The 22,381-nt window shown below is 48.8% G+C and overlaps 1 protein-coding gene across 1 annotated transcript in view; it reads right to left on the bottom strand.

The window, feature by feature from the left end:
• Nucleotides 1-22,381, bottom strand: part of ANTXR2 (ANTXR cell adhesion molecule 2) — a 77,851-nt gene that overhangs the window by 22,212 nt on the left and 33,258 nt on the right. Inside the window, exons 11-16 of the mRNA XM_021529524.2 lie at nt 14,509-14,587; nt 12,303-12,398; nt 8,359-8,400; nt 7,628-7,723; nt 4,594-4,761; nt 3,621-3,701 (exon numbers count right to left, since the gene is read on the bottom strand). Of these exons, the coding sequence (XP_021385199.2) occupies nt 3,621-3,701; nt 4,594-4,761; nt 7,628-7,723; nt 8,359-8,400; nt 12,303-12,398; nt 14,509-14,587 (562 nt within the window). The remainder of the gene's footprint in view (nt 1-3,620; nt 3,702-4,593; nt 4,762-7,627; nt 7,724-8,358; nt 8,401-12,302; nt 12,399-14,508; nt 14,588-22,381) is intronic.

The raw sequence follows: 22,381 nt of genomic DNA, 5'->3' as shown, positions 1-22,381 counted from the left end.
GGTCGGGAAACTTTAATCCTGTTATCTGCTGCCTCCTTCATCTGCAAAGCCTGGAGATTAGCTCAGCGGCCATTCCCAAATCCCGGCCAGCCGCTCGGACAGCTGCCCTGCGCCGCCAGCTCACAGGGGAGGAATAATCTGGGAAGGGAGACAGGCCTGGTGCATCACTCTACTGCAGCTCACTCCATGAGAAAGGTGTCGTGAGGATGAGCAAAACAAATGTGCTTGTTGCTTGGGAATCCTGCGCAGTGAAACACTTGGTGATTAACAGCCCCTGCCCTGCCCATGGAAAGGTTTCCTTTGGCTTGGCCTGGGGGGCTGCACTGCTGCTGCGCTGGCCTGGAAGCTGTGGGACACCTATGGCACATCCGTGCTGCCCCCAGCACTGGCGTTCCTTTCCCCATGGCTGTCATCCCATGCCTCATGGCCTCGGAACTGCTAGGCAGGTTGGTTTCTTCCTGCTCTCTCATTCCTACCGATGCTCACAGAGGGATGAGTCCCGAAGGCTCGTTTAAGAGAGCAGCAAACTCATCTGCACCAAGGGAGGCAGTGCCAAGAACTGCTGCCTACGTAGTTGGAAAAATATCCCTGTTTCTCCTGACACCAGCACAACATCCTCTCTTCAGCAAGATGGTCCCTCCCACTTCCACTGACTGACAGCGAATCCGACTGCCAGGAGAGCCATTCTAGTTGGGATGGGCACCTGCCAGGCAGCCAGCCAGACCCTCCTGAAAGCAGCTCAGGTTACAGGGAGAGGCCATATGACTCCAGTGACCAGAAGCTTCCTTTTGGTGGGAGCACTGCTAGCTACATCTTGCAAGTGCAGAATTTATTACTTTTGTATTATGCACAGATGCTCAAAAGTAACAGTTTAAACAGATATTTGTGGTAACTCTGCAGCCATTATTAGAAAAGAACTGTAGGTAAATACTAACAGGCTTAAAAACAAGTGCAAGTGTCTTTCTGTTTAAAAGGCTGGTTTGTACATGGAAATACAAGCTGGAAGCATTCTATAGTTCTCCCCTCTTCTGATTCTTCTGGAGTGAAGTAGAGTCTTTCTTTTCTTTTACCACTGACTCCTATTTCTATCCTAATAGGGCAAAATCTTCACTACAAATGCCATGGGCTATTTGTGGACTTATATACATTTGTGTGCATAAATGCACACAGGATCAGAGTCTCAGCCACCATCACATTGCAGCAAGCTCAGACAAAGAATCCAAACCGCTGATGATCACCTTGTTGCACTAAACTGTGACTCAGAAAACAAACAAGGAGGAAAAAACAGGCCCCTGATGCTGGCGCTGTGCCCCTGTCCCAGGCTGTTCCTGGGCAGCCCTGGACTCCTGGGAAAATAAGTTCAGTACAGACCCTTGGACACTGAACTGGTTTATCAGAGTAGCCCAGACTGCTGCAGCTCAGTCTTCTTTGCCCCTTTAATAAAAAAAAGGAAGGAAGTCTAGCTAGGAGCACAGACGCAGGGTAATGCATCATTTATAAATTACCTTGTTAGCACAGAAAACACCACATGGCTCTGCAGCCGAAATCTCCTGCTGTGGACTTGCTCTGTTTGATGGGAGCCCTTCAAAAGCGCTCGTGGCTTAATGGAGGCTGTTTGTGGGGCCCTCGATCCATACCTGCTGTCCTCATCCCTCACTGGGAGCCCGGCGCAGCTGCCGCAGCGTGCAGCTGTCTCTGAAGTGGCTGCATGTCCTTGGCCCCCAGCACAGCCAGCCCGCGTTGGATCTCTGGATTTGTGCCTGAGGCGAGCCGGGGAGCAGCTGTGTCCAAGCCATGCTACCTTTAGTGTTGCAGCCCCCGGGCCCCACATGCCCCAGCCTGCCCCGCGCTCCCGCGGCCGCCACACAGCTGTGCCCGCAGCCTGCTCGGTGTGCCCACACCTGGGCACTGCCCGCCTCCGGCAGCCACAGCTCCTGGGGCTCCAGCCTCCCTGGCAGCCTCCCGGTACGGCCTTCGCACCGCCTGCCACACGGCACAGCCGGGACAGCACGGGGATGCACGAACAGCTCGCTCGGCTTTGATACTTCATGCCTAAATTTCAACTGCCTGATCAAACGCTCAAATTCAGCAGTGAATTCTTTTAAGAATGGAACCGACAAGTTCTTAAACAGTAACAAAAGATGATGAAATAGAACAACTCCACAGCCTACTCTCTCTCTCTCTCTGTGTGTGTGTGTGTGTGTGTGTGTGTGTGTCTCCCTGTGCACACGTGTGCACTGACACACACCAGGGGATCTCCACCCAGTGTGTTAGGAACAAGGAAAAGATACCATTTTTTCCCGGAGATGGCAAACACTGTGCAGACAGAAATGGCACTCTGCAGTGACACAGGTCACATCTGACCCACCACTCCTTTAGGCACAAATAGCACTCGTTTTCCCTTGAGCTACCGCTCTGTTTTTCACAAGCTGAGGTGCTGGCCAGTGTTCCTTCTGTCAGGCCCAGGAAAGGCAGGGAAGTCACAATGGCTCAGCAAAGCCTGCCCCGAGGGCAATCCTTACAGTAACTCCCTGCCTTTAGGGGCAGAAATCCCCAGAAGAGGGTCTGATTGACACTTTTTTAGCCTTTTAAGGCACCACTTCTATGTTCCTGTTTACAATGAATTTACCTGTTAAACTGTATTGTGCCATGTATTTTGTGTGTAGATGGCTGTTGTTATTGCTGCTACACGTCACATGCATCATTGATGCAAACAGTGACTAACCAGCCACAGTAACAATGCTAACAGCTGTATCCAGCTGTGCTCTCCACCTGCAGCACTTGGCCATTCTGCTGCTTCCAACACTTGCCTTACCTCAGTCTCACCTCTTCATCCCTTTGAACAGCACCAAACTTCATCCCGGGAAAATAATCAAAATCCCAGTTATCTCCCATTCTACCACATGTAACTCCCTTCCCCCTTCAGCCCTCTCATCCTCTTATGTGGCCTTCATGTTGTATAGTGCATAGACAGTGTTCCTGCACATCAGTGTTCTGGAGTACATGAGACTGTGACCTGCTGCCATCCTGTTTAAAGAAAAGCATTTGCTCCTGTGGCTCTTCCCAAGTGCCACAGACAGGAAGCTGAGTGGACCCAGGAGATAAATGCTGACATTCAAAGTGATACTTTTCCTCCGAAGCAGCAATCAAAAAATACTTGATCTGGTTTCACTATCAGAGGTGCAAACAGCAGCTCTGTGTCCTCAGAAGCATTTGGGGGAGAGGCCCCTTTTTCAGTAGCCACAGATGTTCCAGGAGAAAGGAAGGTCTGAGAAACACATTTCCTCACCTTTTTCTTCTGTGAAAGGTGTCATTGGTTGGAAGTGCAAAGCTCTAGGAAGCAACTTGTATGGGCATTATAACAGCCTCTGCTGTTACAAGCAGCTGGGTCTGAGAGCAATTTGTGTACCTGTGACAAGAGGTTTACCCTGTGTTCCTGTTCTCCACCTGAGCCCACACCACATCCAGCACCCCTCCCTCTGCCTCCGGGAGTGCCACGCCGCTTCTGCCACACGGATCACCCGGTGTGTCACCTTCCCGGTGTGCCACTCCGGGGGCCCTCTGCCCCCTCTGCCAGAGCTGCCGGGCTGGCCGTGGCCGGCCCCACGCCGCACACCCACCTGGTCTCCTTGCTGAGGCCGCATCAGCGAGACTCTGTCGTACTGGCGCCGCAGCAGCGCCCACAGCGCATCCAGCCGGCCCTGCGGGGACACAGCGGCTCCGTCAGGGACAGCAGCACCCTCACCCGCACGGCGCTGCCCGGGGGCATCCCGGCCACCTGCAGTGCCACAGCGGAGCACCGCTTCCCTGGAGCCGGGCAAACAGAGGTAAGCCTGGCCTGTGTCCCCTGTCACCACTGTGGTGCTGCTCCTGCCCACCTGGAATGCCAGGGAGGGCGCTCAGCCGGCCCGGGGAGCAGAGCCGGTGAGGAGCATCCTGCTCTGCAGAGATGGTCCCAGACCTTGCCTGTGCGTCTGGACATCTCAGCTTCTGGGCTTTCTAGGGGTCAGAAAGGACTCGCAGGCGCTTGGGAAGACAGAAGTATCCAGAGTCCCAGCTACGCCTCTGTTTTCTGCTCTTAACACCTAAAGACAAGGTATTTACAGACCTACCCTCCGCTTGTAGGCAGTGCTTGTGCTGTGTTTGCAGGTGACTCAGAGCACCATTCTCATGAGCCAGATAGAACAACTCGCGTTTTATCACACTTCTTGCATTACATCGTTTTATATAATTTTTGCTTTTCTTGGTTTGTCATGACAATGTGTGTTTAAAACTTAGTGTAGCAGCTACAAACTGTGCAGTTTTGGGTTTAATTAGCTCTACTAAGCCAACAAAGCCCCCATAGATTTTAATGCTCTCACTATACAATATGTCTCTTTTTAAGGGGAGGCAAACAGAACGTGGCAGTAATGATCAAGTATTGCATTCAGGGCTACAAACTGCTCCTGCCATTCCTGCTGAGTAGGTGTTCCTTTGAGAATAGCACATTACACTTGAATCGTTACACTTGGAAAGTAACACACAGCTCAGCTTGCATAAGGCACAAAGAATCCAGGCCTTAGTAACAAATCATACCAAAGACTGAACAGATACCTTGATTGGCGTGTACCACTTCTGCTGCATGGCTGGTGAGGTAGGCTTTCGTTTAGGTGGTTTAGGGTGAAAAGGTTCTTCTGGTTCTTCTGGGAGTTTCACCACAGCATTCTTTGCTTTTTCCAACCTGGCCCCTTCTTCTGTGGAGCCTTTGTCGCCCCAGCGCACCTGAGGAAAGGCAGAGTTCAGGTGTGAGTGCACCTCCGGGCAGGAAACTACTGCAAATAACAGAGAATAAATCCAGAAGAGGTGCTGGATAAACAAGAGAGGAGGTGCTGAGGAGAACACTACCTCCTCATTATGGTAACAACAGTCTTACGTAAATGTCTGTAAATAAGTCTCAGTAGTGAAAGAAAATCCTATCTTGCTTCACAAGATAGGATTGACAGGGAATCTGTAAAATCTTCTCCAAGTAATGATATAAAAATACAATTTCCATTTCTTATTCATCCTAAAATACCAGATCTTAATCTGGAACCCATGAAAGCCAAGACTTCTGAACGTAGGTCTCCCAGACCAGAGAATTTTCAAGAACCCTAGTGTAGATTTAATGTGATGCTTAGACAGGTTTGAGCAGAAGCTCCCCGAACCTGCTCAGGTTTCCATGTTGTCCTGCAGGAAGATACACACTGTAGAAGTGCAGGTGAAGCAATCTACCCTGCCTAAGTGCATGCAGAACATGTAGCACTGTGTATGTTATTCACTGCTCCAAGTGTACAAAATAGAGAGTTGAAAGAGAAGGAAATCAGGGTTATCACTGCTGGGGAGACGGACACATATTCCATATAGGCTGTACTCACTGTGTTCTGGAGATGAAATACGTGGAAAAACATCCCCGCTAAGAGGGATAATTCACCTTGCTGCAGTAATCCTATTTCACCTTGTAACTGGAAGCACCATGCAGCAATTTGAGCAGGGCTGTTTGCTGTACTGCACACAGAAACAAGCTTGGACAAGGCTGTTCCCTTCTCATCCAAAAAGGAACAACTAAAAGCTGGAGTTTGAGAGTCCTTAGTGAAAGTGGCCTGGATCATTTCAGCAAGACTTGCCATAATCATGCCATTTGCTGTGATCTAGCCTGCCAGGAGGTCCCTGTACACCTGTATCTTTCACTGTGATCAATGGTACTTTTACAGGGCTTGTCATGTGGCTGTTAAAATGTATTTTAAACACTGTTAAAACCATTAGCTGGTGGATCTCTCACTGAAAAAATTACTTTCTCCTTCAGACAGAAGCCAATTCACCCAGAAGAAACCAGAAGTGGTGGAGTCTGACCACCCAATTTTGACATATCAACTGCAACAAGTGGGGTCTGGCAATGACAGCACAGAACTTTAAAGCAATGCCAAAAGACAGAGCTAGGAGAGCAAATAGCACTGCCCAAGCTACCTGGGACTGTCACAGAGGGGTGGAGCTAGTGGGGAAGGCAGGAGTGGATGGGCACCTGCCTCAGCACAGGAGTGGGAAGTGCAAGGGTGATGTTCAATCCCTTCCCTTCTCCAGAAAGGGAAGCTGCCAGAGGATTCAGGCTGCCAGAGGAATGGCAGAAGAGTCCAGAGAAGCAAGAAAAACCAGATGACTCCACTGCCACATGGACTGCAAATATGGAAGAAATGTCATGACTGGGCCAGCAAGTTTGTCACTGCCCATGGCACAGAAACCACCTTTACCTGACAGGTAAGGAACAACCTCAGTTGGGTTGTGTTTTCTCTCACTTCTGCCCCAACTCCCCAGAGGAGCAGTGTGCTCTTCTGAGCCAGGGAGAGGTGTGAGGCCTGTCCTGCTCCCCCAACAGCCTCAGCCCATCTTCCCAGCTGTCCCACACACAGCAGGGCAGAGGTGAAGCTCCCCACTCAAACCTGGAGGCAGTGGCCATCGGTGCCCAGCCAGACCTGTCTCTGCTCTGGGGTCTTGGGGATGGACAGAGCCACAGCCCCACAAAAGGGGGGCTTTTTTCAAGGGGCCATGATTACGCTGGCAAGAATTTTGCTTGGTTAACTTCTTTAGCACTTAGTCCTGCACAAAATTTGTATTACAGATGAAAAGGTTTTCTAACCTAATCATCAGTTTCTACCCTCGTTTGCATTTTTGCCATGGGCTGAACATGTCTTTCTTTGTGTTCCTGATGTCACTTGTGTTCACAAGGCTTCTGCTCCATTGTGCAGGATCCCATTTGGGAGCCCCTCCTGGAGGCTATCATAGTTTCCCTCAAAACAAGGCTTGTAATTTGTGATGTTGGAAAGCATTCCCTAGTTTGCTTCTGAAAAACACTGCACAAAATGTTTGCTTTTTGTGAAATCTGAAGCTCTTCTAAATTAGCAATTCTGAACTGCTGAAGAAAATGCATGTAAGTGACACAGCTTCAAACCTGCATGTTCTGCTGTTGCATTTAAAAAGTTCTCGAGCAAAGCTGATTAGGCCAATACCTTTAAAGTTTCATCAGGACACCTCAGTGGCCTAGGTGGGTGTTTCAGACAGAGACAGCTTCCCGGACTGCAGTTAGGTACTGCTTTGCACATTCCATATAGGCTGACTTGACTACAAAACCTGCCATAAGGATGTGCCCATAAGGATGCACATTCTTCATTCTGTTTTAATTAACATGATGCTATCGTGTCTCTTCAAAGACAGGCTCTGTTGTCGCTGCGAGTCCCTCTGGGATCAAGCCTCTCCTCAGCGTCACCATTGTCAGCGCATTTGGCTGGCCCACACTTGGGGGACTTATGTTTCACTGTAATTCCTTCCAAAACACGCAGAAAAGGCTCTCTCTCTTTCTCATTAGCGTGATGGAAAGAGCATGTCTTGAGGCAGCTATTTAAAGTCCCAGTCAAATGGAACTACTGAAAGCTGTTCTTTCAGAGGCAAGGTCAGAATTGTTCGATATGGTAACAAATTTTCCAAGGCTTATGCCAGTGGGAAGACAAGCACACATTATGGCCTTGTATTTGCAGTGCACTTTCAAGTCTTTGTTTCCACACTTGCAACCTCAGAGAACTCGTGCTTGAGGGAACTGCCATCTCCAAATCATACCAACCTCCATCCTCTTAATTCCCCCAACTCCTCGTCCACCGTAGTAGGAAGCATCCACCGTGGGCCACTTCTTGGAAGGCAAGGGCTCCGGTTCTTCTTCCTGTAAGTACATTCATGGCAATTACTTTTAAAAGACTTACACACACACACACACTGAATGTCTTTTCTGTATATTTCACTGGAGTTCCTAGAGAATACCCTGTTGGTTGTGAAAGCAGTTCAAACACTGAGGACAGGAGAGCCTGCAGTGTGTTACTGCCTGTGAGAGGGAGAGGAATTCCCTTTGTAAGGGGGAAGCTCTTGTAAGGGGAATTGTTATTGCCTGTGAGAGGGAGAGGAAATCCCCTTGTAAGGGGGAAGTTCTTGTAAGGGGAATTCTCTGTCATGTTTGGAATGACAGAGCTGGGGAAAAACGCTGCCTAAGTCCTACACGAATCTTTAGATATTGGACAAGGGCTATTCAAGCTTTCTGCTTTCAGTGCAGATGTGGAAAACAAAGCTATCTTGGAATAAAGGCCCGAAGTGTTTTGGTGTATCTGGGATTAATTCAGGCCACACTGAGCTGAGAGAGCCAAGAGCTGGACTTCAGCAACCCTGTTCTCCACTGAGGGCACCCCCCGGGGCAGTTATTACTCTAGCAGCACTCAGACAAAGAGCCGGACACGCAGCACGCAGGGAAGCACAGGAGTGGTTCCATGTGAGCAGTGTGGTCAGATTAGCACCATCAGACCATACCTCTTTTGGGGCTGGCGGAGGTGGAGGGGGATCCTTGATGACCTGAAAGAGCCAAACACAGGAAAGAATAAGGTGCTGCACTGGCAGCAGCCGAAGGGAACAGACCACGGTAAGAGTGACCTGGTTCCACCCGAGCCCCTACGACCGCCAGCGAACTGGCAGCCTCTGCTGCCCACTCCCCTGAGCCTCCATCAGCAAGGCCTTCTGGAAATTACCACCATCTGCCTGCCAGACCCTGCCATCCCTGGCCTGCAGACACTCTGGGCAGACGTGTCTGCCACCACCCTTCCTGGCCGGATGAGCCTCAGCCAGGGTGAGGAACAGCCAGTGCCGAGACCCCACAGAGTCCGTGAGCAATCCCAGAGGAAAAGCGTCCGAGGCCTGTGTGAGGTCCTGCACCGCCGTGGGCTGAGCTGCCGCTGCTGCTGGGGAGTGTCTGGCCCAGTGACAAGTGTGAAATGTCTTCTGGCAGCTCAGGCTTCACCTCTGGATATCCTGGATGCTTCCGCAGCCCTCACATTTCCCACCTCCCAGCTCCATGACTGCAGTCACACTCCCACACTTCTGACACTGCTCTGGGTGAGCCCCACTCCCGGGAGCATTTCTTACACCTCTATTTAAATCTCCCTGCAGTCTCTTCCCGTCCCCTTTGTCACATCCACACTGTAAAGCTCAGAGAATGCCCAGCACTGACAGTCCCAGCAGGGGAGAGGCAGGCAAGGGACCCTCTTCACTGATTCTGCTGAAAACTGAATGCAGAGGCGTTCCTCCATGAGAAAAGCAGGTTTGCAAGCTAACAGTAAGTTCTTTGGTGACACTGGGCCATGTTTTGGGCTTGGGGTATTGCCTGGAAATGACTGAAAAATACACCATGAATATCAAGGAGTCCGGTCTTGCTATGCCTTGATATTACACAAACATATCCAAAACTGTGCATGCTGACAAACAGCTCAATGTAATGCAGGTTTTAAGTAACTTAATTGAAATATGCCTTACTTTAGTCACTCTGTGCTATTTAATTTTAGTACTTTCATTAAACACTGCCTATGAACAATGACTGCAGCCAGTCAGCATGATACATGAAAGAAACGTATTTTTCTGATCAGTGGAGTTTTCCATCTTGATTTGTATTTCAGTTCTCAGTGCTACCCAGATAGTTAGTACTGACTGCCTAAACAGGCTGTGGACTTTCAGCAATGCATAAGGGAATTCTGCCCAATATCAGAAATAAATTATGGCACCCCTGGAACCAGTTTTCCACAGCCTTTCAGATTTAAGTTATAGAATGGCTCATGGGTGGATTGGAAAGTGACCTGTGGATTTCAACTTTGAGACAACCCTTTGCTGTCAGGATGTTGCAGAACCATGCCAGATATTACTTTCCGTTAAACAGCTCTAGACATTTTTTCTTCCCAGTCATCAGGAGTTTCCAGCATACTTAACAGAAAGTAATTATTTCATTAGTGAAACATTCCTGAAAGCCACACTGGAATCCTTACCCTACCTTTACAAGAAACAGCAACACAGAGGGATGGTGGGACAGATCCTGAGAGATACTTGGATGCTGAGTAGGATTTGCCAAAGCCTGGAGATATTGCATTGCTGCTGAAAGCAATTAGGAGACTGGAAACAGTAAAGCAGCACTTTCTCTCAATGGAGTGACACCTTACTTAATTTCTTTTCTTATTTCCATTTTGCCTGTCCCTAACCATCATCCCAAAACAGTCTCTGTCAGGCCTGCCAGGTGTACAGGAGAAGGTCCTCCTAGGTGGCTTTGTATGCACCCATGTGAAATGGCACTGCCCTTCCCCATCTATAGCAGTGCCACTCTGAAGCCTCACATCTGTCTGAGTACAGACAGTTCTGCCCAGCAAACCTCTCCACAGTGAGGGATGGAATTCCTGTGGGCCCTGTGCCCATTGGGGATGTAGGAATCACAATTCCCACCCTGAACAATCAAGGGAAACCTGACTTGTTTGAGCTTACTGTGGCTTCCTAAGGCATTAGTCAAGGGCAGCTTTTGCTCAAGTGGAGGATCTAATCCTGTGCCAGCTCCTGAACTCGCTGAAGTTTGAGGGGAAATTCAGTTTAAAGCCAAGCAATCCATTAATTAGCTGTTATTTCTAATGGCTTCAGAAAATGAAACTTGTTTTAAAAGTGACAGTGGTGTGAGAAAATAATCTGCTTTGAGTAGCAGCTCCTCACCCTGCTGACAGCACTGGAATGTCAATGCCTGCATCCTTATGCTTCCACAGGCTCTCACACTCACACACTCAAATCACACGTGCACACACAAAAAGATTCTTTTCAATCGTGTGGTATTCCAAGTGAAATCAGTAGAAAGCTGTTTATGAAAAAGAGAATGGAGCTGCAGACAGAACTGCACAGAGGAATACCTGAGTATTGTAAATTATCTTTCCCTGAGCTGGATTCAGATTGTTTCAATGACAAAGCCTCTGAATAACACTGCTGTATATTATCATCATCATGAAGAGATGGGCTGCTTCCTCTGTTTGATTTTATCATCAGCCTCTCTGGGCAAAGCTCCATCTCATTTAGTGAGTTGCAACGAATGAAGGTTTGAGCTTGGAGAAGAGCTTTAGAAAAATCATTAAAAAAACGAAGAAGTTGGTGCTTGAGGCAGCAGTGCCTCTGATCCACTCATTAACACTTCTCTGCTGCTTCATGATGTGGGCATTAGGAGATGTCAGCACAGAGCCTACAGCCAGCTTGCTGCAATCATATGTTCCACAGCAAGGGACAAGTGACAGAACTGTCACAGTGAAACCCTTGAAAGTGGGGGACAAAGAAGGAAAAGGAAGAGGAGTCTCCCTGCCCCACCCTCTGAGTATCCAGCCTCACACCATGGAACGCTGTGAGACCAGGCTCCAGCCACGATGGAGCGGGGCCTGCGGGCAGGGGGCAACACACCCACCTGGCTCCAGACACTTGGATCTCTCTTTTCCATAGGAATCTGAATTTGAAGAACTATGGTTTTATAAGGCTGAAAATTGATAATATAGAACTATCCACTGGACTGCTTCATGTAGGAATTTTAACTTAAAAAGCTAATTTATTAATCAAAGTTAGTTTTTTTAAATTAAGAAAACCAGGAGCTTGCTTCTTACTGATTTGCAATGTTCTTTTTCCACAGGGAGGCTCATCATGTGAAACAAAGTGGAGGTAAGGTGATCAACAGGAAGCTCCCTGGATTTCTTTTGGGCCTGTGCTGCAGAGAATGAGAACAAGGGAAGGCTTTTTGTTCTCACCTCAGGAATCCCAGATTGTGAGGGTGCAGATGGAGGCTGAGATTTCCTGCCCTTGGACAGCTAGGGGCCCGATGGAACCCCAGATCACAAGGGCTGCAGCACAGTCAGGTGAGGCCATTTCCTCTATGCCTCACATTCCACAAGCCCCATATAAGAACAGGAACCCAGACAAGGAAGCAATCTCCATTTCCCAAGTCCTCCATGCTGTCCTTGAGCTGGATGAATAATCAACTTCCCCACTGACCCAGAAAGGAATGGCAGGAGGCAAGTGACCAACACTGCTGTTACTGGGGTGAGGACAGAGAGTGTGCTCAGATAAAGAGATGGATGTGTGCAGGGATTATGAAAAAAAAATAGGGATTTCCAACCTGAGAGCCCATAATGGACTACAAATACCAATTTTACTGAGAGCAGTTTTAAAGTGGTCCTTGATTTCAGGGTAACATCTGCACACCATTAAGGCCACCCTATTCCTGTGGGTTCCGGTTCCTGTGCGTGCAACTGAAGACAGACCCAGTGGAATCCCAGCGCTGGAGCTGCTCTCCCCAGCCCTTTCCTGCTTGTCAGGAGCCCCCCAAGAGCTGCCTCCCCATCACTTGACCCATTTCCTGCAGGATCTGTGTTTCTCACCTGTGGCTCAGGGTGCAGGGGCTGTTCCCCACGGTCTGTACTCACCACTTTGCAGCAGAGGGGCCAGAACCACCAGAGCAGGCCGAGCGCCACCAGCAGCAAGAGCACGAGGACGGCGATGAGCGCTGCCACGCCACTGGACTGCGGAGACAGCAGGGACAGCGTCAGTGCTGCCCCACCTGCTCGCCCCAAAAGCCAGCGATAGTTCTGCTCAGCTCAGGGGCTTCCTTCTGATGTAAAACTCATGAAACTGAGAACCCTGAGATCAGAACGAGGCCCAGCTTGAGGAAAAGAGAGTCCACTACCTGCTAAGGAATGAGCCATCAGACATAGACAGGGGAAGTCTCATCCTAAGCCTGTGGATAACGCAGAGGTGCCCTTCTCCTCTATGATGTTCCAGGTCTCACACATGGACTGGGGAGCACGCAGAGAGGTTTAAGTGTCTCTATGAACAGTACAGCTCTGAAGCTTTGATGCTGATCACCCACATTCCTGCACAGACTGTGGCACACTGACTCCCTGCAGCCATGCTGTCGAAACCTGAAACTGACAGTGTTCCTGCTTCCAGAAACACTTGAACTGCAGAACTGAGCAGCCCACCTCCCACACCTCCAACCCACTTACTGGGGGTGTCTTTATTCCTACACTTTAGGCTTTTACAGCAACACTGACAGAAACACAACAGCATCTCTAGGAAAATAAAAAGTTATTCAGACTTCAGCTGAGAAAAAAGGAGACACCCAGGGAACCACTGAGACTGAAATACTGCATGAGCAGTCCTGACCCAGAGGTGCTCCACTGCACATGGTGGTGGAACAGAGCCATATCCCAGGTGCAGTGAGGCACACAGGTACAGTGGTGTCTGGGTGCCTAATGCTGTGTGAGTTTGTTTGTTTTCACTGCAGTAACGTGTGTTTGTTGGGAGGCTGTAACTTGTAACTCATCTCCTAGTCAGCCATCAGCTGCTCAGCTCCCAGAATTAGTGAGCAGTTCTAGCAGTGACCCATTTCTTGAGTTGCCCATCTGCTACTATGGAAACAGCAGTTCTTGTGTGGAGCTGCCTTTGCTGCAGCACAGGCCAAGAGTAGAAACCAGAAAGAGACAAAAAAGGCTGCTGAGAAGCTCTTCCTGCTGCTGTGCACATCTGTACCTCTCTGCTTCCTGCCAGGACAGGCTGTGAGCACAGAGCAGCGGAGCTGCCATGCAGCTCAGTGGGAAGGCCATGCCCAGCACCTCACTCTGAGCTGCTTTGTGTCAGGGCTGGGCTGCAGCAGCTCCTGTGCTGCACAGCCCTCAGCCACGACACTTGGGTGTACAGCTGGCATGCCGTTCTCTGTTTCAGAGCCTGACAGAGGCCCTGAAACAGAGAACTGTGATTTGGGCTCTGTTCCTTTGGCTCCCAGCTCAGTCAGGCTTCCCCTCCTCAAACTGCAGAGCTGCACTGGAATTCTGATCTCTACAGCTGCACAAATGGTGAGGTTTTAAATGAACAGAATAAAAAAGTCTTTTTTTTTTCTCTTTTTGATTACTGATTATGAGCAAAGAAATCCTGTTGGAAGCAATGCATGGTGATGGGCAAAAGAGATTCTCTCCGTGCTTCAGGCCCAATGGAAAAGCTGCTCTTCAGTCACATTTGAGGTAAGACACATTTAAAGGCCCACGTGCACAGCACATGCTCAACACCATGGCCTCTTGTCTCCCTCCACAAATTCCAGCTGTCCTGTGTAATACAAAAGGAATTAAAGGACAGCAAAAATCTGAGAGTAGAAAATAGATGTTTTAAGTTAGAACAGTCACTGGCTGCACAAGTGTGTGGCCTCTCCTGGAAGCAGTTTTTATCTCCTCTATGACGTGTGATCAGATTTAATAAGATGTTCACACTGCCTCACTCCCAGGCGTAAGTGGGACACTCTGGCCTCCACCTGGACCCTGGATGAGCAAGAGCTAAGAGAGCCTACACTCCTCACTCAGGCCCCAGAGTCACAGAGCACTGGCACCTCTGCAGGCCTGTAACCTCTCTCCACACACAGGCTGAAGGGCCAAGCTTGTGCCCATCTGCTCCCTCAGGGAAGAGCCATGCAGGAATGGGACCCAGCTGAGGGCAGGGAGGCCTCCCAGTACTTGCAAAGACACAGCTTTGCACAGCAAAATGGAAGCAGAGGTTCTGTGCTCCGAGGTCTTGCAATGGCAAAGTCCAAAGAGAAACGGGGTGTGGGGATTTTACAAGGAATTACAGAAGTTATTCACTTACACACTCTGAAGCAGTGATGGTTAATGAGCTGGACATGAAAGACTGGCCTTCATTCAAACTCACCAAAACCTCCAGGGTTCTGCCAGGAGACAAAGAAGAAACATGATCAGTCATGGAAGAGTCAAGAAAGGCTCATACATGCTGTGCAGGCACTTATACCTACAGCCTCTGCTCCACAGGGAGTGTCCTCAGAGGGGAAATGGAAGCCTGTGCTTATTCCTGTTTGGGAATAAGTTTGGTCTCCTCGGAAGTAAGTTTGCTCTCCTTGACAAAGAGCTGTCCAAGTAGAGAATATCCCTTCCTCATTCCACAGAGCAGAAAATACTCCCAAAAGTTTTACATAAAATAAATTGAAGTGCAGCTGTAAAAGTAGTATTGTTTTGTCTGTTCCATAACCATTTCCTTAGGCACACACAGACATTATGGTTAAAGATGACGGATAATTATAAATGGTCAGGACTTGCTATAAATAGCCCTGAACACGGCATACAAATAGTATGTGGTTTACATTTTACAAATTAACCCTACAAGAAAACAACACATGGTGGATGTTAAACAGAATAAGACTCCTCAGCTTCTCTGGCTTGGATTCCCAGGATTCAGACAGTTTATGTTATGCATAGATGTAATTAAATAAAAATGTAGATATCCATGAACTAAAATGATTAATCATTTACACCGTTCTTACATGTCATGAGTTTCTATTCTGGCACAAACACTGTAGTCAATATGGAGTTCAAAGCTATTTTAGCTAATTTGGCTCATTTCTTCTTCAGTTTTAGCAAAAATGAAGGGAGTTGCTTCCACTAAACTCATTTTTAAATTATCTCTGTTCTGAATAATTGATCCAACAGAAAGAATAACTCTAATTTCCTTCTAATTGGAATTCATTGGAATAAATGAATCAGAACCAATAAAAAACCAAAACTATTTGATTCCCTTACAGAGCAATAAATCAAACCATGGTGAAACTCTGGTCAATGATGACTTTTTTTAAGATGTGGTGCTTTTTATTATTTTTAATTCCAATTATTTGTTTTAGCATTGTAATGAGGAATGCTGGGGAAAATTCCAGCATGAGGATTCTGCTCAGGTTTGGCCAAACACTCCTGGAACTGCAGGGCAGGAGGGTTTCCTGCCTCCCCAGGGGGAGAGGAGGAGCCCCAGGCTGAGCTGCTCACACACTCCTGCAGCTGTCCTGTCAGCCCTGTGTGCTCTGGCAGCCCTCTGAGTCCTGCCTGAAATGCCACTAGTGAAGAGTAAGGCTGTTTTGGTAGATGGTCTTTGCTAGCAAGTGGAGCAAAACAGGGACACAAAACACACCTGGACAAAACACATACACCACACTAAAGCAAAGGATCATTCCCAGGCATCCTGGGGACCCTGATATGTTCTCGAGCTCACTGGGTTGTATGAAGCATCCTGTAAAATAGCAAAGATTTCCCAGCGGGCTGGAGCCCATTGTACACCTCGCTGATTGCAACACAGTAACTGTTCCCAGCTGTACTGGGTACCAGCTGGGATTGCACTTCCCAGCCCCAGTGCGGTGAGCCACGCCGTGGAGCAGGCTCACTGAGCCATCGGCTCCAGCACGGACACGCAGCGGGAGGGCAGCGCTGCCCTGCCCACTCCCGCCCTGACACACCGCAGCAGGGATGAGCCACTGGACATGTCACTGGAGCTGATCACACCCTCTCTGTTCTGGAACCCACAGAGTGAACTCACACAGATAATTGCCTCATCTTCAAAAGGATGAACCTGTCAACACACAAAAGCACTCCTTCCCTGACACTGTCACGGCTGTTGGGGATACCCAATACATTCTTTCTTGAGCAGCCACCTGTTAGCTGGGCTGTGGGTACTTGTGACTCATACAAACACCGCCCCTTAAACGGGGAGTCCCAGAAAGAGGTGTCCTGTTTCTGCTGCTCCTTCACACACACACTAACACATCCTAGTGTTTATCAGCAACGTGTGTGAGGCTTTTAGGTCAGCATTCTGCCGAAACTGAAAATATTCTGAGTTTAAAATGACAAGCAACAGTGGTCCCTTTTCTCAGGCCCCTGCATTTTCCACTGGTGACTGTCACTGTTGTGCAAGGGCCGAATCCCTTCAGTGGAGCTCGGAACAGGCCAGTCAAGAGAACATTCCTGTCCCTGCAGCCAGGCAGCCCTTGGGCACAAGCCTGGTTCACTAGGGAAGGATGAGGCTGTACTAGTTTCGTACCAGCACGGATCCCGCCTGAGGGCTGAGCTCCGGAAAGCTGCCACAGAGTGGGATGTCTCCCAGGGCCCCTCAAATAAACCCCCTCTAGAATCGGGCAGTGTTGTTGCTGCAGCCCCCCGGGGCCATCATGCAGCACCATCCTGCAGCCTGGCACCAGGAACACGCAAGGCTGAGCAGCTCCTCTCCATGCAGCTGGACACACAGGGCTGCAGGGGCCAGGCTCCAGGGAAAGGCAGCGGAGCCCTGCTCACGCCTCCTCAAAACCCCTGCAGTGCCCACAGACAGTGGCTCTCCAGGGCTTTGAGGCAGGATGCTCATTCCCATCCTCTGCTCCCTCCTGACAGCACACCTGAGCAAGGTGGAATCAGAGAGCTGGCAAAGGAACATGAACAATGACAGCTCTGTGCAGCACAAACCCTACTGCTCTGCCTCTACCTCAGCCCCAGCGTGCACCTTCCCGGCGGTCTGTACTTCAAACTCTCCTCACTGTACTAGGAAAAACTGCCTTTCATTTACAGTTCATGGCCCTTCTCCATGTGGAAGGGATTTTCCTACCCTTTGTCTGTGCAATATCACTCTTTGGATGGAAACCAATCCTGGAAAACTTAAGTCTGAAAAGAGCTTTTTAAAATGTTCTGATTTCTGACCAAAGGTAACCACAAGACTCTTGCAACTTCAAGCTGCGTCGGTCCTGGCCCACTGCCCCTCCTAATACACAATTCACCCAAAAATGTAACTTGAGGAGACCAACCAGTTGCAATTCCTCCCATTGTGCCCACTGCTGGTTTATTGTGACAGCAGAGGGATGTGACCCAGAGCCATATGTCCCTGCAACTCTGGTCTAAAGCCTCCCATTCCCTGTGAAATACAGCTGACATTTCCATCCACGGTAGCCTATTTGCAAAGTATTCATTTGCTCCTTACTTTATGAGAAGCTACTAAAAGACTGCCATTTTATGACCCATTAAAAAAGATGAAAAAAATTAAATACAATTGTGAAAGACATTTGCTAGAAGTAATAAATAATTTACCTCAAATATTCACACACTGAAAATTAAACTGGCAACTGCTCAAAAAGTTAGTAAAATTTTGGTGACAAAGGTACTTCAGAATCAAATGCCTGCACTAAAATAGCAAAAATGCTGTACATAGGAGGAAGGCAAAAAATAGGTCTGTGTATTTAAATGGCACTTTCCCTTCCAACACTGCCTTCATGAAATAAATGGATAGCTTTATAATACAGGTTCCATTTGACCAACCTCCCTCTGATGTCTTTGGCCACTGCTTGCTGGGGTGCAATTAACATCTACCCCTCCATTCTCCCTGACCCAAGCAGAGAAGACTCGTTCCCTGGGCTCTGTGAACAAACATTCCTGGACCACAAAGATGACTCTGCATCCAGGGACTCCTTCCTGCCCCAGGAGGAGGCAACACACAGAGGAAGGGATTTCCAGCCTGGGTTTCTGGGTGTGGTGCCTTCACAGACCTACAGCCCCAGCTGCACAAGGACGGGGACAGCTCTCCTGGAGCAGCGTTCCCGCCCTGCCTGTCCTGTTTGGTGCAGTGCCACTATGCCCCAGGCCAGCTGTGCCTGGGGAGCACCGGGACCATTCACTCAGTGGGAACTGAGTCAGGCGGGGACAGGACATGGCCTGCATGCAGTTAGAAGTGGTCAGAGGTCTTTTCCCCTCATCAGCCACACAGGCATAAAAAGGAGCACTGAGTACTTTGCTGAGCATAGGGAAACTTGCTCATTCTGGAATTCATTATGGTGTTTGGAGATTCTGGTAAAGAATTAGTACAAACTCTTCCCCCTGCCCTTCTTGGTGTAGCTTCACGCTGATACAAATTCAGATGATGGTTCTTTAGGGCTCCCTCTTGTTACCCCAGAAGCCTCTAGCTTTTCCAGCCACGCGTCCAATAAGCTGTCTGTCTGGGCTTGACTTTCCAAGGAATGGGACACAAACTTTCAGTGTTGGGAACTCCTAGGGAATGTGAGAGAACTGGAAGCCAGTGAGGAACTAGTTCTGATCTTGTGGAACCATGGGAACCTGCAGTAGCAGGGTATGAAACATCATTATTTTGCTAAAGTAGACAATTAATTCAGATTGGGATCCTATGGCCACTGCATGAAGTGCAGCACTTAGTTCTGCTCACGCAGTCCTCGCTAATGCCCTGGGAACACTGTGTGCCCTAGGAGGGACATGAAGGACTGCGACAGAAATTACTACTGATCTTAACACCACATCCATATGGCTGAGGGGCCTGTTAGCCTCTACAATTCATTGAGGATGTTTCCATCTGTGAATAGGTCCCATTATATCCTAATTGTGTCAGACTAAATGTATTTCTAAAATATTTGCAGAAGTTAATATTTATGACAGACATTAAGCCTAATCCAGCCCTATTTCTGGCTTCCCCCAACTGAGTTATTTCTCTGGCTATTCTGGAGGGGGGATGTTGTCCCATGTGAGCACCAGACACATGGGAACCACGTCCCATGGGAGCACCAGACACTGGGAACCATATTGTCTTCTATTTTTGTTGGAACAAGATGTTATGTAGAAGAATAAAAGACAATGCCTGCATTAAAGGCTTCACCTCAGTGAGTTTGCAACAGGAAGAATAGGTGCAGGTGGGAGCAATTCTGACCCCCTTGGCTCCCTGCCCAGGGCTGCAGGGGAAGCCCAGCTGTTTGCAATGAGGGTAATGCCAATATCCTATACAGGTCTGGACTGGCCATGGGCACAGCAGCAATGGGGAGGGTATTGCCTTCACCTGGACTCAGGGGCTCAGCAACAGTGAAAGCAACAGTGAACAGGTGAAAACAACCTGACCTGGAGCTGGCATCCTACCAATTGCTGAGCAGCAGGAAGTCAAAAGGGAGAAGCACAGGTGACTTCCTTTTGGGCTGGTGCTGAGAATGGCTGCATCTCCCACATCAGAGAGCTGCTGGCAAAGCTGGAAGAGGACCGAGCCGAGAGCCCGGAGTTCATCCTGGGGGTTGGGATCTCCTGCAGCAGCAGGAAGCTGCCTGCTTTCCTCCATTTGGTGCGTCTCAAAGGACAGCTGGCTTCTGAGAGGTGAGTGGGCTCTTTGTGCTTTTGCCTTTTCACAGTAGTAACCAGTGTTATGTGGAATGGGAAACATTTTAGTCAACATGCTGCCTCCTAAGTTGCCGATCTTACCAAATTCTTCTTTTAATTGGTCCCCTTGTCTCTGAAGAGTGTTTTTTTTCCAAGTGATATGTAGTCACCATCTAGGTTTCAGGCTGAGGCTTGGAAAATTGGTTCTTTAACCCACACTTGCATGCTGACACCAGCTGCCAAGCTCTCGAGTGGCTCAGCACAAGCACTGCCCTTAGGTTAATAAGTAATTCAGCTCTGTGGCCAAATGACACCCCTGTCTGCATTGCCACAAAGGCTGTGCTAAGGTTACTTAGTGAACAGCACCAGAGAAAGAGCTCAGTATCACTTCTTAGTTAGAAAGAGTTCAGAAATGCTCAACACAGCCAACAGCATATTAATCCTTTCTTGAGTGACCCTGAAAGACATGTGAGACTGAGCTGCAGCTTGCAAACCCTCTGTCTGCCTTTGCTGACAACAGCTTTTCTAAATTTTTACCTTTCTCAGCAGAAGTAAAAGTGACAAAACAAAGATAACAGTAATAAAGGTAGCTATAGCAAGCACCAGCCTTCCTCCCTCTGGTTTTCAGCCACTTACTTCCATGTTTTCAGAAAACTCACTTAAGTTCCACACACCTTTCTCAGCACTCGTTCAGGCAAAGGAATGTTTTGCACAATTCTATGACCCTGACCAAGTTCTGGGCTTGTCTCACTAACAGGTGATGACATGTGTGTGTAGCTGTGTGCACTGGAAATCACAGGGATTTGTGTACTTCAGAGTTTGTGGGCAGCTTCTGTGGGAGAAACACCTGCGGTCATCTTTTAAATGTGAGTTTGGACTTTGTGACAAGACAGACTGTTGTTGTCTGTTTGTCCATCTGGTAGAACACGGTGAGACAAAGGTGAGGTGTAACCTGCAGGTGTGACTGAGGTACTGAGTAACCCAGCCTTGCAGAGGGGTGTCGGGTGAGCACCCGGCAAGTTCCAGAGTTAGATGGGTGTGAGGGCACTGGAACTGCTGGATGAATCCAGCTGTGAGAGCTTAGGCTGGGCTGTGCTGGGGTGTTCTGCCAACAGTGGGCCAGTAAGGTGTGACATTGGCTGCTAGGTCAGGTGCAATTACAAGCTCGTTGCCTGCTTGCTTTTGAAGCTTGCACTGTAGAGGGAAGAACAACTGTGCCATGCTAATATGAGGCACTGACACTTGGTGTGGGAATGTCAGTGTGTCAGCCCGAGCACTCGAGTGCGTCCTCTGAGAGCACTAATGGTGCTCACATGCTATTCAGATATTTATTTTGTGTTTGCTTGAAGAATCAGGCCAATGTTTTTGAAAGCACATTTAACTATACCATATGCCTACTTAAATCATCCCTATCAAACAAGTTGTGGGTTGCTGCTCTGGTTCATTCTGTTCTGTTTTCCCTCCCTTCCCAATGTGTTTATGTGTATTTATCCAATTTGCTCTGTTCCTCGTGCCAAATGGCAGGTCTGAGATCCCAGCCAGGCAGGGGCAGCTGTGCTATTGTTGGTGTCTGACAAAACAGAGGTCATGGGCTGGGCCTGCAGCTCTAGCTCTAATGACAGCTTGTGTGGGACATTATGGGGCAGTTACAGTGTAATCAGGGTTCATGTGCCTTCAGAACCAGGAATAAATCTTTACTTAACCCTTGGTAACTTAGAACTAAAGTCTCACTTTTAAATCCTGTGCAAATTAGCCTATTGCAAAATATTCTGTTGTTTGTTTACTCCATTGCCATAACTCCTTCCTCTGTCTGGAAAACACCCAAGAAATAGCCCCACCAGGAAAAGCCAAGACATGAAAAACCAGGCAACAGCCTAGGTGGAAGAAAGGGTCTCTCCTGCATGGAACTGATCCTAGCTGTTCTCACTTCTAAGATTGATGAGAGTTATGAGCTCTGCCAACCTAGGAAGCAACTGCCCATAGAAAGCAGTAGGCTTTTGTCCTCCACAGAAGGATTCTTCTCTCCCTGGAAGGTTGTTCCGAGTCCAGCCCAGCAGTTCCAGGCAGTGACACAGCAAGGTGTGATCATTCCCAATGCCTGCTGTTCAGCAAGAGATCAATCTGCAGGGCTAGGGAATTCAAAACTCTCTGCTCCTTGGGTTGCCTGACACTTTATCCCCTTTTCCTGCAGCCCTTCAGCCCAGAAGGCAAGAGTCTCTAAGCTATTGGAAAGGGTGTTCCTTGGAGCTGCACAGCAGCTCTGAGGCTGCAGTAGCTGGGCAGCTGAGGAGAGGAGGCCCAAGTCCCCGGAGCCACTCGGGGAGCGCGAGGCTGCCTGGCTCTGGCTGCGGCACTGCTGTGGTGCTCAGCATGGAAAGGGGAGTGCTGGGGAAACAGCACATCTGTCACCCACACGCAGCCACAACCTCCACTCAGGGCAGCACCAGATGTGTTTATTCGAAGCATGTACTAACTAGCTACTTAATGGCTTAGAATTATTAGCCACAAGTTAATTAAGCGAACATATTCACCATCAGTCACCTTACAAAGCTTCGCTTCTT

Source organism: Lonchura striata, chromosome 4 (genome assembly GCF_046129695.1).
Source record: "Lonchura striata isolate bLonStr1 chromosome 4, bLonStr1.mat, whole genome shotgun sequence".
Taxonomy (NCBI): Eukaryota; Metazoa; Chordata; class Aves; order Passeriformes; family Estrildidae; genus Lonchura; species Lonchura striata.
The sequence above is the reverse complement of the archived record's forward strand: the minus strand, read 5'-3'. Positions and strand labels throughout refer to the sequence as shown.